Below are 17,500 nucleotides of genomic sequence, written 5' to 3' on the forward strand. Positions count from 1 at the left end.
TGTCTGCCTTTAGAGGGCTGTAGGATAGTATTGTAGAGGAGTAAGGCGGGAATTAGTAAAAAGTGGAGGGCGATTAGAAGGAAAAGGACATGATGAGCAGCACAAGAGTCATTGTGAAGCAATCAGTGAGTAATAGGTGTTGGAGAAGTGGGAAGAGAGGAATTCGGAGAATGAGATAAGGAAACGGGGGAAGTATCAGGAAGAATGTCAGGAGAGGAAGGATCCACAGAGACCTGATGTGACAAACGGGAGTCGCGCGAGCATCCAGGATAATGGGGAAAGAGCAGAAAGGATAATGGGGAATGAAGAGGTATGGAGTAGATGGAGAAGCGGAGGATGGGTTGTGCTGGGAGAGAGTGGGAGGAAAGCGGGTAGGGGGAACATGAGGAGGAGTATGGGTGTCGGCAGTTCGAATATAAAGGGAATGGGAGTAGAAAGGAAGGTGGATGAGAGCAATGAGCTTTCTCTCGGGTCACGTTTACGAAGTTTTTGATGTCGTCAAGAGTTCCTGGAGGGGAGTTGGGTAGAGAGGCTTGAGAAACGGTTTTCATATGAGGAGAAAAAGGAGTCAGATGTCCGAAGAGCAGAGGGAGTGGTGGGTGTTGGAGAGAATGTGATAGAAGATGGATGGAACGTTTAGATTGCCTCGTGCGGCAGGTAAAGTGAGAAAAAGAGGGGTAGGCATCGGGAAAGTGGTAGAGATTGGAGTGTCTGAATTTAGACTGGAAAAGGAATATGACTGGGGGAGAGACGGAGTAGAGGTAGGATGGTAAAGGATAGTCGGAAGAGATACTGAGGGAGATGCTGACACACCTTGGGAAGATGGGGGAAAAGAATAGAGCGAAGGATAGCGTTGGCATTTACAGCAAGAGAAAAAACCTCGTCGGCGTGCTTCTTGGCTAGCCTCGCGTATATGCCTAGACAATCTGAGAACTGCTACCAGACTAAGACTTTTATGCACGTTAACTACTTTGAAATACATTTTGAACGACCATGACCAGGTTGGCCACACAGAGGACAGTAAGCTGGGGAGATGGAAGCAGATCCGTTACAAATATTAAGGTAGAATTAAGGTTGGGCAGGAATATGTTTGCTAGTGAGGTCAGTCAGGCAAAATAATTCACGAGCTTGCGACAAAGCGTGAACGATCGGAACAGCTGCGTAAGGAAACTTTGCTCTACTTAAATTTTGGAGACATTTTTGGAATAAGGGTATTGTCCGAGTAAGGGGTTGTAGGGGGAAGCACAAAGAATTGATCCCACTTGTTTGGACAAAATAAGAGTATTCAAGAGTTTGTAGACATGAAATAGTCTTAGGACGAGGCCGGATATATATATATATATATATATATATATATATATATATATATATATATATGTATGTATGTATGTATGTATGTATGTATGTATGTATGTATGTATGTATGTATATATGTATGTATGTATGTATGTATGTATGTATGTGTATATATATATATATATATATATATGTATGTATGTATGTATACATGTATGTATGTATCTATGTATGTATATGCATATATATATATCATATATATTATATATATTACATATGTATATATATGTATATATATGTATATATATGTATATATATATATATATATATATATATATATATATATATATATATATATATATTATATATATATTCTGAAGGGTGTGTAATGACTTGGGTGGTTGATTCGGAAAGGATCAAAGTAGTAGTAGTAGCAAAGGGGTAGTAGTAGCAGTGGTCAGAGCCATGACCAAAGTAGAGGTAGAGATCAGGCAAATAGAAAAGTCAAATTCAGATAGGGTAGTTGATGAAAGGACATCAAATACTCCAAATTAAGGGTACACAATTTTCATAATTGGCCATGCTGTGCCTGAGATATGTGGTGATGGATAATGGTTAAAACAATTAATGTGCTAGACATGTAAGATCGTATAGCATTGATAATGTAATGCGATGGAAAGGGGGAAGAGAAACGGAATACCGTGACCCCGAGGGCATTCTGGACTGACACAAAGCTAGTATTTCGTCTTTTATATCACGGTTCTTACACCTTAGGAACTGGAGACAAGGGACTGGAAAAGAGAAAGAAAAGGAAAGGGGAGAAGAAAATGCCTCGTAAAATTGGATGAGCCGGGGGCTGAGGCCCAGTGATCTGCAACATTGGTCCCTGTCTCTTATGCCACGATAACAACGGCCATAAGATTGGGAGAGAACTACCCTCTTGAGGCTAGGTGCTCATGTTCTGTACTTACATGTATCTCAAGTACACACGTACATTCACACTCTCTCAGTTTCACACGCTCTTTAACACACAACCTACCACACACACACTCTCTCTCTCTCTCACTCACACTCACTCACTCACTCTCAATTCAAGAATGTACCAATAACTGCCTGGAAGACAGTTTACCAATTGTCCGATAAACTGTGGTCCATAAAAGAACTCAGTAGTTCTTTATATCCTCTCTGTGTATTGGTTTTGAATGACTCCGAATAACCTTGGATTTAAATCAATCAGATTATTCAGTGGAAGAGAAAATAGGTTTTTCTTTTCTTTTCTTTTTTTTCTTTTGCAAATGTCGTATCATAGGCAATCAATGTACCAGACCACATATTTCACTTATAATTGCATGTGGAATTCCTTAATTCAAATCCTTAACAAAATTCAAATAGTTTTACACGCACTTTATGCTTCTACTCTTGTGTGACATTGCTTTAAAAACTGGATTATATGTGGAGTTCAAATTTAACAAAGTAACTATCTGATACTAGTATTTCAAATGTTACAGATTACGTGGGACTATTCATTGGTTTGCTTTTAAAATAAGTATATAACTGATTTTCAAATATTCGTCATTATTCCTTCATGAAGTGTTCACATTGTATGAAGAAAACACAAGTTTATACTTATCCTTTTCATGACATTTATTGCTTGTACTGTATGTTAAGAGACAGTATACAAAAACAGGGAAATAATTGCAGCTGCTCTGAAAACCCTAATAATTTCAAGAAGCGACAGTATGCAACAGTACACAAAAGTTTTACTCATCAGCATAGAACTGACCCTTCACAAACTGAATACAAGGGACTTTCATCCAATCAGACATACACTTTTTATATTTTGTTTTGATTAAATTATTTATTTTCATTGCACCTATACAATCATTTATCAATAAATCATTACACTGGCGATGCTACAAACAATTGTGCTCATCTAGACTGTACAGACAACAAATTTAAAATTCAAATTCAATATGACTGACTTAAGGGTAATACAGCGACATAGGTGATTCCATACCATTCATTATCATATGTGGAAAAGTATAGAGATCATTTTATATAAAAAATTCCAAGTATGAGATAAATACTTAGTTCTACTTTACAGTTAATTGGACATAAACGCCACAATGTTTCAAAACACGACAATTCATGACTATATAAGGGGATTCATACATGCAAAAAATTTGTAATCAATACCCATCTATGAAGCATGGCAGATTAAAATACTCGTCAACCAAATTCAACGAGATATACATAAGTTTACAAAAATCTCCTTCAATGTACACAGACCAAAAAATTAACACTGACAACAATAATGATACCCCAAAAAACATGGCCAAAACTCTGGCCCTAAATATTGTCATACAGCACGCACAAAAAACAACTTGAGCCATGTTTGACTGTAAAATACTCTCATACCTATAAAAAGGAAATAATCTTTATCATGAATGTAAATTCTATATAAAATCTGTCTGATACTGTAACATCGTCTCATGGTGCGCTGTGTATTTTCAGCAAGTCTACACTAGGACTATAACTCGTTCCTCATTCCAGTATGTTCCCATTTTATGACATTTGTGGAATTCTCCTTTTTTAAAACTTTAAATCCCAAAATATTAGTCAAACACTTCTAACCATTTTTGCACGACTTCCCACAAGTGAAGACGTAATGGGAACATAACCTTTCTGGATTTGAGGTCATGCTGTGACGCAAGGAGCTTTGTTATACCAAAGTTCCCGTTCACCAAACGTCCAAGCCCAATATGATTATCTCTACTGCTATACAAATGTACAGAGCTCGGTGTGTTGAGTGGGCTTTTCAACATTTACTTTTCATTTTCAGTTTGTGCTTATGACTGAAAACCTTAGTTATATGATGCTGAAAAATCCACTCTCAGACTAAATAAAGTGGGAATAGGTAATGTACTTTATTTACAATGGCCTGAGTCTGAGCCAAGATATAACTATTTACACTGTTTGGCTAGTTCAAGTGGCAAACATCAGATCAGATCAATAAATGGCTGCAAAAGCATTCATCTCTCTGAATACCAATATATTCTAAGTAGCAATATGATTTCTATTAAACTTTCTAAAAACTTACAAACACTATCACAAGCTATCAATTACGATCTACTGAAGTTCATGACTGAATTCACTTGAAATGTATCACACTACAAATGCAATCGTGAAAGGCTGCACATGGCACTTGTAAACGGAAAATGGAACTTTCATTTCAATTTTCAATTCACTATTTGTTTTAAGAGATATATAAATGTAGAAATTCAATAATTTTTTCACAGGTTTCATAATATATTACAGAAACTGCTGGTGATTGTGGACTAGTTTTTCTGCTCATGATATATAATCCACAATAAAATCACATTTTATAAAGTCTGTGCAAGATGGACAATATTCACTTTTTTCTGGAAATATAATTACACTGAGTATACTTTTCACATATACTCTACTTATAATTCCAAGTTCATCTTTGACAGAATTATGCTTCTCAAAATAGAAGTTAAAAATGTGGAAAAGAAACTAGAGTTGTCTTTTTTCAAGGCTGGCTTAGTAGTTGCATTTTTGCTTTACATGTTGTATGCAACATATATAGGGTCGAGCTGGTCTGCCAGGAAACCATCCCGTAGGTGCATGCGCTGCTTCTCTCCACGAGAGTTGATGGGCACCACACCTGGGTCGACCACAACAATGACACCAACAATGATTTGGTGCTCCTCAAGGACGGATGAGGTGATGAGTGGCACGAGGTCTAAAGCTTCATACTCAGCCCCATCCAGCTCTACAACCACCACTAACAAATTTGTCCAGCTGAATACAGCACATTCTGAGATCTTCTTGTGGCATCGCATCACCGTCATCTCAATATCAATTGGGTGGTATCGCATTCCTCTCAAAATAACTGTCTCATCTAATGCCCCGACAACAAACACTGCATCATGGAGCTCTCCATCTGCTTGAACAGATTCAGTGCGACGAAGGAAACCTAGGTAACCTGTGCGAGCATAGACTTCCCCTGTGTTGCCAGTGACAAGCTGTGCATTAAAGTGGTCATTTGCTGTTCCATCATCACCATACACAGTAAAGTAACCACTAGCATTATGGTTACACTGAACCCAAATTTCACCTAGGTGTGAGTCTGAGCACTGCCCTTTGGTGTCAGGATTGGCAATGACGACTTTAACTCCAGGCAAAAGCTTTCCAGACTCCATGATGCACAGTGAATGTGGAGCACCCCTCTCTACCAGTGTAACTCTGTCATGACGAAGGGACCTAAGGTCCACAAACACTGTTGTTGGGTCTGGTGATGAGGCTCCTTGGAGGCAAATTGCTACATTAACACGGCAGCCAAAGCTGGTGGACACTGCTCTTGGTGACAGCCCTAATCCACTGAAAAGCTTGGAGAATGAATTGGTAAGCTGCACCCTTGGTCTTTCTTCTGCTACAACCACGCACGTTCTTACACATGCTAAATTGACACTGCGCTGTTTAAGTAGGGCAATTGAGGAACCAAGGCCCTTTGTGCACAATTCCATTACTCCATATGAACAGAAGGTGTCACGCACTTTGTACTGGGAGACAGCTGATAACCATAGGGAGGGATTTAATTCAACCTGCAAAAGGAAGAAAAAGATTTAAGTAATATTTGATTTAAAATTATTATACACTTGACAGGATAAATTAGTTAAAAATATTCTCAGAAAATAAAGGGACATTATAGAATATATACATCTCTTCCATTATTACCTCGCCAGGAGGGATGAGGATGGACTGATGTCCAGAGTAAACAGATGAAAGGACCCACAAAGCCAGGCCAAGACCACAGTATGGATCCAGACACAGTGCCACCACACGGGATGGGTACAGTTCACAAGCAACCTGGAAAGAAGTAGATTCAGTTGTTAGTAAAAATTACATGAACTTTTGATGAATAAACGACAGGAAAGAAACATCTTAAAAACAGCTACTGAGATATAAACGAACCTTCATACTGAGGCAGAGGGAGGTGGCAGCACCATGAGACATCTTGATACCAGCCAGCATTCCTGTCGTAGACACACTAAAGTCAAGATAGGCAATCATTTCTGGTGTTGGAGCCTTGTAGATTGATGGCAAACGCTTCTTTGGCAGATCGTCCGTGTCAAGAATAGGAGCCCACTTCTTTCCACTGTCAAACTTTTCCTCCTAATATCAAAAGAATCTCCATTATACATAGATCATCATAAAGACAAATAATTATAGAAATAATTTTAAAGTAATATCATTTTTATTTCATACATGCAAAAACTGAAGTCTTACCTTGCTTTTGAGCAATTTAATTACTGATAAAGTAGACAATATAAGTGAGGACTTTGACACTTCTACAACAGTCCTAACAGTGTTGACAGTTGACTGAAGGTTTTGTGGGTGTGGTGGGCGGATGGTCACTGGGACAGCACCCACATACAAACATCCATAGAAGGCTGCTATAAGATCCACCCCTGGAGGGTAAATAAGGGCAACATGGTCACCAGTGTTAATGTGTCCCTTCTCTAGCAGCAAGACACCCACACGCTCAGCCTTTTTATGGAGCTGAGCACAGGTTAGTGAGGTAGCAACTTGTCCCTTTGAGTTGAGAAGGGTAAGAATTTCATGGTTTTCTGTAGTTGTAGCTCGCCATTTGAGGATGTCGGCTATGAACTGAGGATGCTGTAAAATAAAAAGTTATTGCATTAACTTTCATAAATTTCATAAAAGAAAACAATTTATAATTCTTTTCCTTGAATTATTGACATAGTTTCAGAAATCCATCTTAACACAGACCAATATTTTTTTTATACAAAAGCTTACCCTTCTTGTTCCATCTTCATCATCCATGAGTCCCATGTCTCGTCCCTGTGCGCTTGCCAGCCTATTCCCCTGCACCAAGTTGCCTACCATCACACTAGCTGGTCCGACATCTATCAGTGAGAAGGTAAATGATTACTAAAATGATCAGAATATAATTAAAAGGAATAAACACCTGCATGCACAGGCACACACACCAACACCCACTACCACACCCCACACATAGATGTTGGGAAGGAGTTCAAACTGGCACTCTCAGAGGTCAGAGGTTCTGCCAAACAAAAACAATGAACCCATTATATATTCATATAAATATACACACTGTACCTGATGGCATATAAGATGTACATATTTCCCCTAAAAGAGAGCTCAAAAATCACTCTGGGTCTTATATAAAAAGACATGGACAATTTTAGCCCTGAAATACCCTCAGTGACTGTGCATCCTATATACCATCAAATATGGTGTGTGTGTGTGTGTGTGTGTGTGTGTGTGTGTGTGTGTGTGTGTGTGTGTGTGTGTGTGTGTGTGTGTGTGTGTGTGTGTGTGTGTGTGTGTGAGTGTGTGTGTGCGTGTGTGTGTGTGTGTGTGCGTGTGTGTGTGCGTGTGTGTGTGCGTGTGTGTGAGTGTATATGTGAGTGTGTGTCTGTGGGTGTGTGTGTGTGAGTGTGTGTGTGTGTGTGTGTGTGTGTGTATGTGTGAGTGAGTAAGTGAGTGTGTGAGTGTGTCTATATATGTGTGTGTTTACGTGTATGTGTGTGTGTGTGTCTATGCATGTGTGTGTGTACGTGTATGTGTGTGTGTGTATGTGTGTGTGTACGTGTGTGTGTGTGTGTGTGTGTGTGTGTGTGTGTGTGTGTGTGTGTGTGTGTGTGTGTGTGTGTGTGTGTGTGTGTGTGTGTGTGTGTGTGTGTGCGCATGTGATTTTGTATGGAATGTTAGAAGAATTTTGGAGGATTTTTAATATGATTATTAGTATCATCATTATCTTTATCATAAAAAGTATCAGTACATCCATTTTAATATATTTTTCATAGGTTTGATAACTACTACACCAATGGCAATGAGATACTGAAAACCAAAATTACATCATCACATTCACAATTATTACAAATAATGATAATAATAATCTGAATACCACCACCACCAACAGTAAGATGAATAGAGTATATTAAACCAAAGTTGTACACATGAAAATGAATAACTCCACGAAGTTAGATCAATCACTTGATACACTGATGACAAATAATTGCAAATAATCCTTCTCTTTCAAACATTATCATTGCTGATGGAGATATATCCTATGCTGCCTTTTGGATGTTATTCATTCTCACTCAAACTTTTTCCATCCTCATGAATACTTATTATTAATAACAATGACTTAATAATTGAAAGTAAGAAAATTGATATAATTATTTTTTCCTACAACACCTAGGATGCATTCTCTAAAGCTTGACCCTGTGTTATAATATTCAAATATTATATTCCCATATGTCCTTAACAATTAGACTTTTACATACAGTGGTATCCCTTTCATTGGTCATTTCTTAAAAATAACTATTTCCCATGTCAGTTTATAAACATTGGTTTTCCACATCGGGAATCCACTTTAACTTGTTACACTGTTTGCTAAGTTAGTGTCAAACAACTTTCTGGTAATACTCGTAAATAAAACTTTTTCCATTTTTTTTTACAATAAAAATTTTGCTGATTAACTTAACTGACTGACTAATGTTAAAAAGTGAACCTGATAATAGTATAGTAATATTATATAAATAATATTAGTCTAAAATATTTTTATGCCCACATCTAATAACAAAGTCAATTATAGATATAAAAAATACTGAATTGAATATTCCAACCTGAACTTCTGCAGTCAGTAAGATCGATGAGGATGTTTTAATTTTACAGTCATACTGTGGTTTTAAAATCCAAAATGCCCCTGGCCTAAAGGTGGACTTAGGAATCCTTATCTAATAAAATAAAATAGGTCTGACCTTATCCATATTTACTCTCTTGAAGCCTAGTGAATGCAATCCATTTCCTATGTAACTACTGAATATTATTATCATTATTATTATTACCATCATTATTATCATTTATCAAAATATTATCATCATCATTTTGATAATTATTAGCAGTTTTATTTCAGCAATATTATCAGTCTTAAACTTAACATTATATTACTTTTACTATTACTGCTACAAATTACTTTTATGATCAGCAACATATAACACTGAGCTACAATATTCATAACACTACATATCAGACTTCTACAGTAAGATGAAGAGAAAGAAAAAAGAAAAAGCAGTACAAAATATTATTATTGAAAACAAAAATGACATTGGCAATTGCTTTTGTGTACATGATAAGCTCTCCACTCCTATCTTAACCTCTTGATACCAGGAGTGCATGTCCATTGTGGTTTTATTTTTATGAAGCTTGTTAATACATATATGGCTTCACAAGCATTTAATCACCAAAGTGTCAATTACTCAGCCTACCTGTTCTCACCTTTTTTACCCATTTCTTGAATATTTGGGAAGAAAAGTTTTATTTCTATTATCATTGCTATGATTTTGCTTTCATTGTTAACATCATCATAATAAGTTATGATAATATTAAAAACAATAATCATGACAAACTGAGATAAGAACATTTCTTTCTGAAAATGCCAGGAATGGGTAAAAAGGTCACATAAGCTTAATATTTGACTCCTTAGTGACTAAGTGCTTGTGCAGCCATCTATATGTGACAAAAAAATATAAAACAAAATCACAATAAAGCCAATTTATCTGGTATCACTGGGTTAACAAGTGCAAAATAATTTTTAAATTTCACTTCATTTAAGAAATATACATATGCAATCTAAGGAAATAAATAATACATACTGTGTGGAAATGGAGAGAAACAAGAGTAGAAGGGAGGAAGGATAAAATGAGAGAGAAAAGGAAGAAGTGAGAAAGAGAGAAAGAAGAGGGGAGGAAGACAAGAAATGCAAGAGGGATGAGAAGGAAAGAGATGGAAGAGGAGAGCAGGAGGGGAGAGAAAGGAAGAATGGAGAGAAAAAAAGGAAAAAGCAATGGAGGATATAGAAAAGACAGAGAAAAGGAAAAAGAAAAAGAAACAGAGAGGTGGATGCGAAAGTGAAAGAGGAGAGGAAAAAGAGGAAAGAAGGATATGGAAAGAGAGAACAGAGTGCATGGTTAAGAGAGAAAGTAGAGAAGGAGAAATGAAAAAAGTATTTTTTTTGTAACAGGAGGACATAAGTCTAAAAATTATATTTCATGTGAACTCTGAACTGTTGGGAAGTTGGGAATGAACTGCATGTCAGGGCTGATAATATTTTACAGTTTACTGCACTCAAACAGTATTATCAAGTTATAATAGTATTTCCCTTTCAATACTAAGTCAATAAAAGAAAAAGAAAATAAGAAAGAAGCAAGAGAAAAAACAAGTCCTAGAAGAAGCACAGCAAAAGCAACATGAAAGGCAGTATCACTTTAGCATTTAATATTCTGAAAGCTGTCACCACAATGCTTCATGTGTGAAAAATTTGCAAACAATTATTACATTTCCTTTGTTATTCTATAATGCAAAAGCAAATGAAATTTTGATTAGGAACTTGCAATTGATATATTAACTGCAATAATACTGTCTGCATTACTGAATTTGGATTTTTGTAAATGTAATTGGTATTGAGCTAAAATATTTTGTATGAGTCAGAATGTTTCTCTCAGTAGTTTGAAACCACCCTTTTCTTGATTCTACCTGTAGTTAAGAAAGGTCCAATGTAATACTGCCTTTGGTAAGCACAGCCTAGAAAGCGCTATTAAAAAAAACACAAACTATCACAACCAATTACGACAAAGTGCATACAAAACCACAGGCATCATGCTCACTTAAGAAGAAGGTAAGGAAAACAAAATAATTACCTTCAAAGAGAAGACAGGAGATAATAATTGGTAGTACAGAAGTGCATGTACTGAGAAGGATAGAGATTTGGAAAAGTGTACATCAAGAACTACTTGGGAAATTCTTCTAGTACCCAGCAATATCTTAACAACTTTTGCTGCTGGTGCAGCATTTAAATTTGAAACATCATCCAAAAGTTATGCAAACATCAATTAGTCTTAAATATGCATTAGATATATAGCACTTAAGACATGTGTCAGATTTCACTGATGTGAAAATGCCCCTGAATTCCACCATTAGTAAATAATTAATTTAGCTGTCACATTGACTTTAGTCTTTAAATTTAGCTTTAAAGGAATTCCATTGATTTCCAGTAATACTTACTTAATTATCAAATTTCACTTACTTGTGATTATGATTTACTGTTTTTTGTGTAAAAAACAAAACATTAATATCAAAAGAAATTTAACCCCAGCTGGATCAGAACTAGAAGAATTCCTTTACACATCCAGCTACTGTTGTACCTTCTTCAATACATCTACACAAAACATTCTGGACTACAAAAATTTGAATATGAAAAAATGAAGGGATATCATTACAATTACCGTGATGAACCTCCCGTGGTTTGGGTAGGTTGGTGACGCAGGTGTGCGGGCACATTAGCACATTTGCCGGGTGCAATGACCCCTCAAGGAACTTCTTGCGTGTCTCAGACAGGTGGATTCCTCCAAGCGGTGTTTTGGGAAGGTGGTTGGGAGGAACTAAAGCCAGGCAGTAAATGCCCACTTGGTGGATACTGTCTACTGCCTGAAGAACTCGAGACATCCATTGGAAGCTCTGTGAAAAGAAGATGGAGGTTTAGTAAAACACGGAAAGTTTCTTTCCACAGGTAAAAGACAGTTTGTTAATTGTCAAACCTTGTAAATATTACTATGTATAGTATCTTATGCACTGTTAAAAATAGTATGAAAAAACATTTTCACCAAACAAAAATATTAAAAATGTAATCTTCTGTTCAAGCTCTCCAGCAACTTAAACATTATAAATTTGTTGTATACTGTAGGTTTAGAAACTTTTTAATTTACTAGACTGCAGTGCTATACTATAATGTTTAGAATATGAAATCTTAAATATTGCATTTAATGTATGGTCTTTCACACCCTCCCCCCCAAAAAAAATCCAAATAACATCTATAATGCTTATTCAGTATGTTTGCCCATTCTGGATATAAGCATTTATGAATTTAGTTTTATAATCATGTAATTTTCATCTATCTTTTTCACAATACCATTAGTCCAAATACATATAAACCCTAAATGAAAAATAAAAAAAGATGAAAGTAATAAATAATCTTTACTGACCTCTTCTTCTGAACAGTCTGGTCTCTGTTCTGCTATAACACAGATCCTCTCGTCTCTCAAGACTTTATGAGAGAAGACAGCAATGCGGCCACGGTAAATGAATTTCATAGGTTCAACTGCCAGCACAGTAGCAATGATGTCATCTGTGTTGTGTTTACGTCCAGTGACAGTCATGAGCCCATCTCGTGATCCACACACAAACACAAGGCCACCCTGAAATTAACAAATACATATTTTGAAAAAAAAGAGTGGACTGATAATATTCTGCTTCTTTGTGAATATATTCATCACTTCTGTAAAATCAAAACAAAATGAAAATACTAAATAAAACTTACAGGTCCTAAAAATCCAAGAAGTCCTGTCCTGACATAAGATGACATTTCTGACATGGGAGTGCTGTCTGGAAGTAATGGCTGAACCTTGAATGTGTTGTTGGTCATACCCTGAAGTCCCCAGTACTGGTCACCCACTGCTCCTCCAGCCACACAAATTTCCCCAACTTCGTCTGTACGACAGACATAGGGCTGCCCATCCAATTTAATCACCACAATCATTGCTGTAAGGAGTAAAAAGTTTATTAATTGATCTTATCATGGGGTTTTGACAGTAAATCTAGCTTCTAAAATATTATGCAAAGGTCATGTAGCACATAACCAACCTATGATACATTCAACTTCTAGAGAAATGAACTGGGTTTTGATGTCGACTACGAACCTCCTGGTAACACTTGTCCACAGTCTTGCAGCGTGAGTGAAGTAAGGGAATTCTCCTGATCTACACGTACTACACCATAGCTCAAACCCTGCATGCTTAATACTCCTCTGCCAACTGCATTGGCACCTCCATGACCTGGTCTGTTGAATGAAAAAAAAAAAAAAAAGGTTATTCTCCATTATCATTGATAGATATTGTGTATTTTTTATATTTGACTCAATCACATGCAACCACACATTTAAAAACATGAATAGAAAAGTACACTAACACACACACACACACATCCATCAGAGAAGCTGCATGATGGTACAAGTTCACTCAAAATACTTTACCTCCTGACAGAGACAGTCAGAGCCTCTGGTGATGATGCACAAGGACAAATGGCATCTGGTCGCAATCCTTTACTTTGGAATACAGCAAGGAACTGATCACATGATGACAGTGACCAAGGGTTGGCTCCATCAGCAACTAACAGAAGACGTAATGACTGCAGACTTACATCCTTGTGATCTTTGGTAGCCAACAATCCCCAATGAAGGTCACGGGATTTGACAATAGCTATGCTTGCTGCAAGAGAATGAGTTAACCATTTAATAGCAGTACCCATTTCCTTTGGACTTTCATATCTAATGGAAAACTTCTGTCACAGCCAGTTGAAGTACCATCAACTGAACTAAGATTTACCTTTAAATCTAGTGATCATGTGCATCCATGAGGCAGGGTTGACCTTCATGACTGAGTAGGGAATGAAGATGACATGCATCCCATTGAAGACAGAACACAACATGGAGTGCCATAATCCAACCTGAAATATTAGAGAGTATGAGTTCTATGACACCTTTGTAAAAAATTCAAAACAAGAATAATTCACAGTCATTTTATTTGTTTCAATAATCATCAGTATGATAACATCTAGAATAGTAAATGTTATGTAACAAATATGTGTAAAGTAACCAATCTGAAATTATCAGAGAGCATGAGTGCAGTGACAACTTTTTAATCAATTCTCATTTGAAAAAAAAAATAATAATAATATAAAAAAATAAATAAGTAAAACAAATCTAAACTGTAGCGTACCACAGTATTAAAAATGTTATCTTTACCTCTCGTTTAAAGTCAAGGACACAAACTGCTACTTCTCCTTCAGTGTAATTGCATGCTGATGTTAATGTACGGCAGTGTGCAAGCATTGCAGATCTAGTTACCACAACACCTTTGACTGAACCATCCTTGTCAGTGGAATACTGTCAGAAAACCAAAAATCAAAATTATTAGAACAATTTGAAATGCTAGCAGATATCATAAAGAAATTCAACACTTTATGCAATATAAATCTTTCCATCTCTAGCTATCTGATACATAAAAACAATTATATAATCATTACTATAATAGTAGAAAATCCTCTTCCTACATACCTCAATATATGCTGGAGAGTCATCAGAGTGTCTTGGAGGTGTCTGCCATTCTTTGGGAGGTTTGGGCAGGTGGTCAGTAATGAACCAGGTGAGTTTGGGCCAGCCTTTGAAAGACACGACCTCACCTGCACTGGTCTTTGGAATGCCTTTGAAGCAAGCCTCAGATGTAAGAGCTACAGAAACACCACAGCTTCCCAGCAAGAAACCAATCTGTTTACAAAGAAAAAAAAATTATAATGATACATACAACAGAGTTAATAAGCTAACCAGAACATTACAATAAAACAAAACAACCTAAAATAATATCCGATAAAACAACCACTTACCTGTTGTGAGCCAGCATCTCGTCTTGAGAGTGGCACTTCAATCGGCACAGGAACAAGTCCAGCTTGTAGACATGCATAGAAAGCACACATGAAGGACACAGGATCATTGTTGGGATACACTAGGGCCACACGATCTCCCGGCATGACTGTTCCTTCGCCTCGACCTCCTAGACGGGTCAAGAGGTTGTATGCCATTTTCTGAGACCTGCTCAATAATTTCCCTGTTAAAGGAAAAGAAAAAAAATGATCACTCAGTAAAATAATTATTTCCCAAATATCTACTTTCCTAACAGTTGAAAAAAACATTCTGGATCATGCTTAACTCAATACAACAGAGAAAAATTAAAAGTTTCTTTTCTAAGTCAAATATAATTCTAATCTGAGGTAAAATTTTGTGTGATGTTAACTTGCATGCGTTTTACACTAATAATGAAATGATAAGTAATATGGTATAGAATAATGTGTTAGTACAAGATATAGATTTACAACCTTTGTACCACAGATCTAATAGGCCATAGTAGGAATTTCTTGCAAAATATATAACTTTGTAATGCCTTTTGTATGGTCTGATAGTCTCTTCAATTCTAAAATGAGGGAGGACAGTTATTACAGTCAATATTTCATAAATAATGAAAGATGAAAAAGGCTAAAACATGAAGTAAATAAATAATGTCAGCATTGCAAACTACATCTTGATATAATGTGTACTTACCATATGTGAGTGAGACAGACAGTTTTCCATTTGCATCTAGGATAGTTGCAACTGGGGCTTTATACCCAGAGGAAGACCCATATCGGTATACTGCATCTTCTACTGATCGCGGGAGACCTGCTGGTATCTGAAGGAAATGAGAGCAGATACTTTGTTAGTTTGTCACCCTCAAAACAATTTACTCACAAAGTATTTTGGAAGTTGGAAGCTGATTATGTTTGACAATTAAATCTAGAATTAAACAAATTTAGTTCCTACCACATTTACATCTTATAAAACTATGTTCTATATTAATGAAACTAAATGAAAACAACAATTATGTGGTTGAAAAAAAGCAATACAGTTTAGTCCTACAAAAAAACTATCTTTGGTTTTCATATGCAAATAAGTTTTTTACAGACTGACTTACCACTAACTGTTCTCCACGGGCAGGTGTCATGACCATACCCTCAGGCTTGGGAGCATTTGGATCTTTAGGGTTGGCAGCAATTTCCAAATCTTCCTCGTCATCAAGGTAAAATTCTGGTAAGGGTCGTCTCTTTGGTCTCTTTAAGGTATTGAGGAGTTGCTGGATTTTACTGGACACTTTCCAACGCCCCGTTCCTCGCCAGTTTTCTGGAAAATTATAGAGAGCGTCTCGCCATCCGTCTGTTTGACAGAGCAGAAAAGGCAACAGAGACAGCCCGCAAGCAATGCCTAGGGTTAGTCTTAAGAATCCAAACCAAACCACCTATTAGATGAGACAGGCAGAGTAAGCACAAGAAGATATTTTCTATAAAAAAAGCAAGGTTAGGAAAGTGATTATGTTCAGCATTTTACACTTAGCTTGGATAAAAAATTTAGGGTCCCATTTCACCTCAATCAGAGCAAACATTAAAGCAGTTAATCCTTACTACCTCTTCTTAAAAAGGAAAACAACAAGCACCAAAACAAACCAACAATTATTTACATATAAAAGAAGAAGGAAAAACCCACAGAAAAAAAGTTAAGTTCCAATCACTCATAAAACAATAGTGTAAATGTCCTTCTTTAATATATGTGTATATTAGTTTTATATCACAGATTATACATATATTGAGTTGTAAGTTTACACAACAGAAAAATATTCCAAGGTGTATTATGTAATTTCAACATGTTTCCATGCTTGCTAATAATAAACAATTAAGTATGAGAGAGAGAGAGAGAGAGAGAGAGAGAGAGAGAGAGAGAGAGAGAGAGAGAGAGAGAGAGAGAGTGAGAGAGAGAGAGAGAGAGAAGAGAGAGACAGAGAGAGAGAGAGAAAAAGAGAGGGGGGGAGGGGGGGAGGGGGGGATAGGTGGGAGGGGGGGATAGGTGGGAGGGGGGGATAGGTGGGAGGGGGGGGAGGGGGGAGAGGGAAGGAGGGAGGGAGGGAGGGAGGGAGGGAGGGAGGGAGGAAGGGAGGGAGGGAGGGAGGGAGGGAGGGAGGGAGGGAGGGAGGAGAGAGAGAGAGAGAGAGAGAGAGAGAGAGAGAGAGAGAGAGAGAGAGAGAGAGAGAGAGAGAGAGAGAGAGAGAGAGAGAGTGTGTGTGTGTGTGTGTGTGTGTGTGTGTGTGTGTGTGTGTGTGTGTGTGTGTGTGTGTGTGTGTGTGTGTGTGTGTGTGTGAGTGTGCGTGCTCGCGCGCCTGTGCATGTGTGCGTAATTATCTCACATTTAAAAATTAAACAGTGAATAAATGTCATGCATTAGCAAGTTTGGAAGACCAATCCCTGTGGAAAAACTGCAACAGAAATTACTGAAGAACGGTCTCCAGCTGAAATGATAAACTTAAATGATCTATACTCTAAGAATTCCACATCCCATGACACCAATAAAATCCAGAGTGATCTTGCTTGACAATCAGATATAATGAAGTAGGATCATGTGCTTCATCAGCTTACCAGCATCAGAGGATGATTGTCT

At 37.0% G+C, this 17,500-nt stretch overlaps 1 protein-coding gene across 6 annotated transcripts in view; it reads right to left on the reverse strand.

Moving 5' to 3' along the window:
- Positions 1-2,915: 2,915 nt before the first annotated feature.
- DIP2 (disco-interacting protein 2) overlaps positions 2,916-17,500 on the reverse strand; it is a 183,117-nt gene continuing 168,532 nt past the window's right edge. For 4 of the 6 annotated variants that reach the window (XM_070121894.1, XM_070121893.1, XM_070121892.1 and 1 more), the window contains 17 exons: positions 17,479-17,500; positions 15,990-16,228; positions 15,581-15,707; positions 14,869-15,089; positions 14,543-14,752; positions 14,231-14,371; positions 13,812-13,932; positions 13,460-13,694; positions 13,128-13,267; positions 12,749-12,969; positions 12,414-12,626; positions 11,652-11,889; positions 7,141-7,250; positions 6,610-6,999; positions 6,295-6,495; positions 6,058-6,189; positions 2,916-5,924 (listed from right to left, as the gene is read on the reverse strand). The exon at positions 17,479-17,500 is cut by the window's right edge and continues 98 nt beyond it. In XM_070121894.1, coding sequence (XP_069977995.1) covers positions 4,881-5,924; positions 6,058-6,189; positions 6,295-6,495; positions 6,610-6,999; positions 7,141-7,250; positions 11,652-11,889; positions 12,414-12,626; positions 12,749-12,969; positions 13,128-13,267; positions 13,460-13,694; positions 13,812-13,932; positions 14,231-14,371; positions 14,543-14,752; positions 14,869-15,089; positions 15,581-15,707; positions 15,990-16,228; positions 17,479-17,500 — 4,005 coding nt within the window. In that variant the 3' untranslated portion in view covers positions 2,916-4,880. The remainder of the gene's footprint in view (positions 5,925-6,057; positions 6,190-6,294; positions 6,496-6,609; positions 7,000-7,140; positions 7,251-11,651; positions 11,890-12,413; positions 12,627-12,748; positions 12,970-13,127; positions 13,268-13,459; positions 13,695-13,811; positions 13,933-14,230; positions 14,372-14,542; positions 14,753-14,868; positions 15,090-15,580; positions 15,708-15,989; positions 16,229-17,478) is intronic. The other 2 variants (XM_070121891.1, XM_070121890.1) reach the window with 2 other exon arrangements.

The sequence above is a fragment of the Penaeus vannamei genome, chromosome 5, assembly GCF_042767895.1.
Source record: "Penaeus vannamei isolate JL-2024 chromosome 5, ASM4276789v1, whole genome shotgun sequence".
Taxonomy (NCBI): Eukaryota; Metazoa; Arthropoda; class Malacostraca; order Decapoda; family Penaeidae; genus Penaeus; species Penaeus vannamei.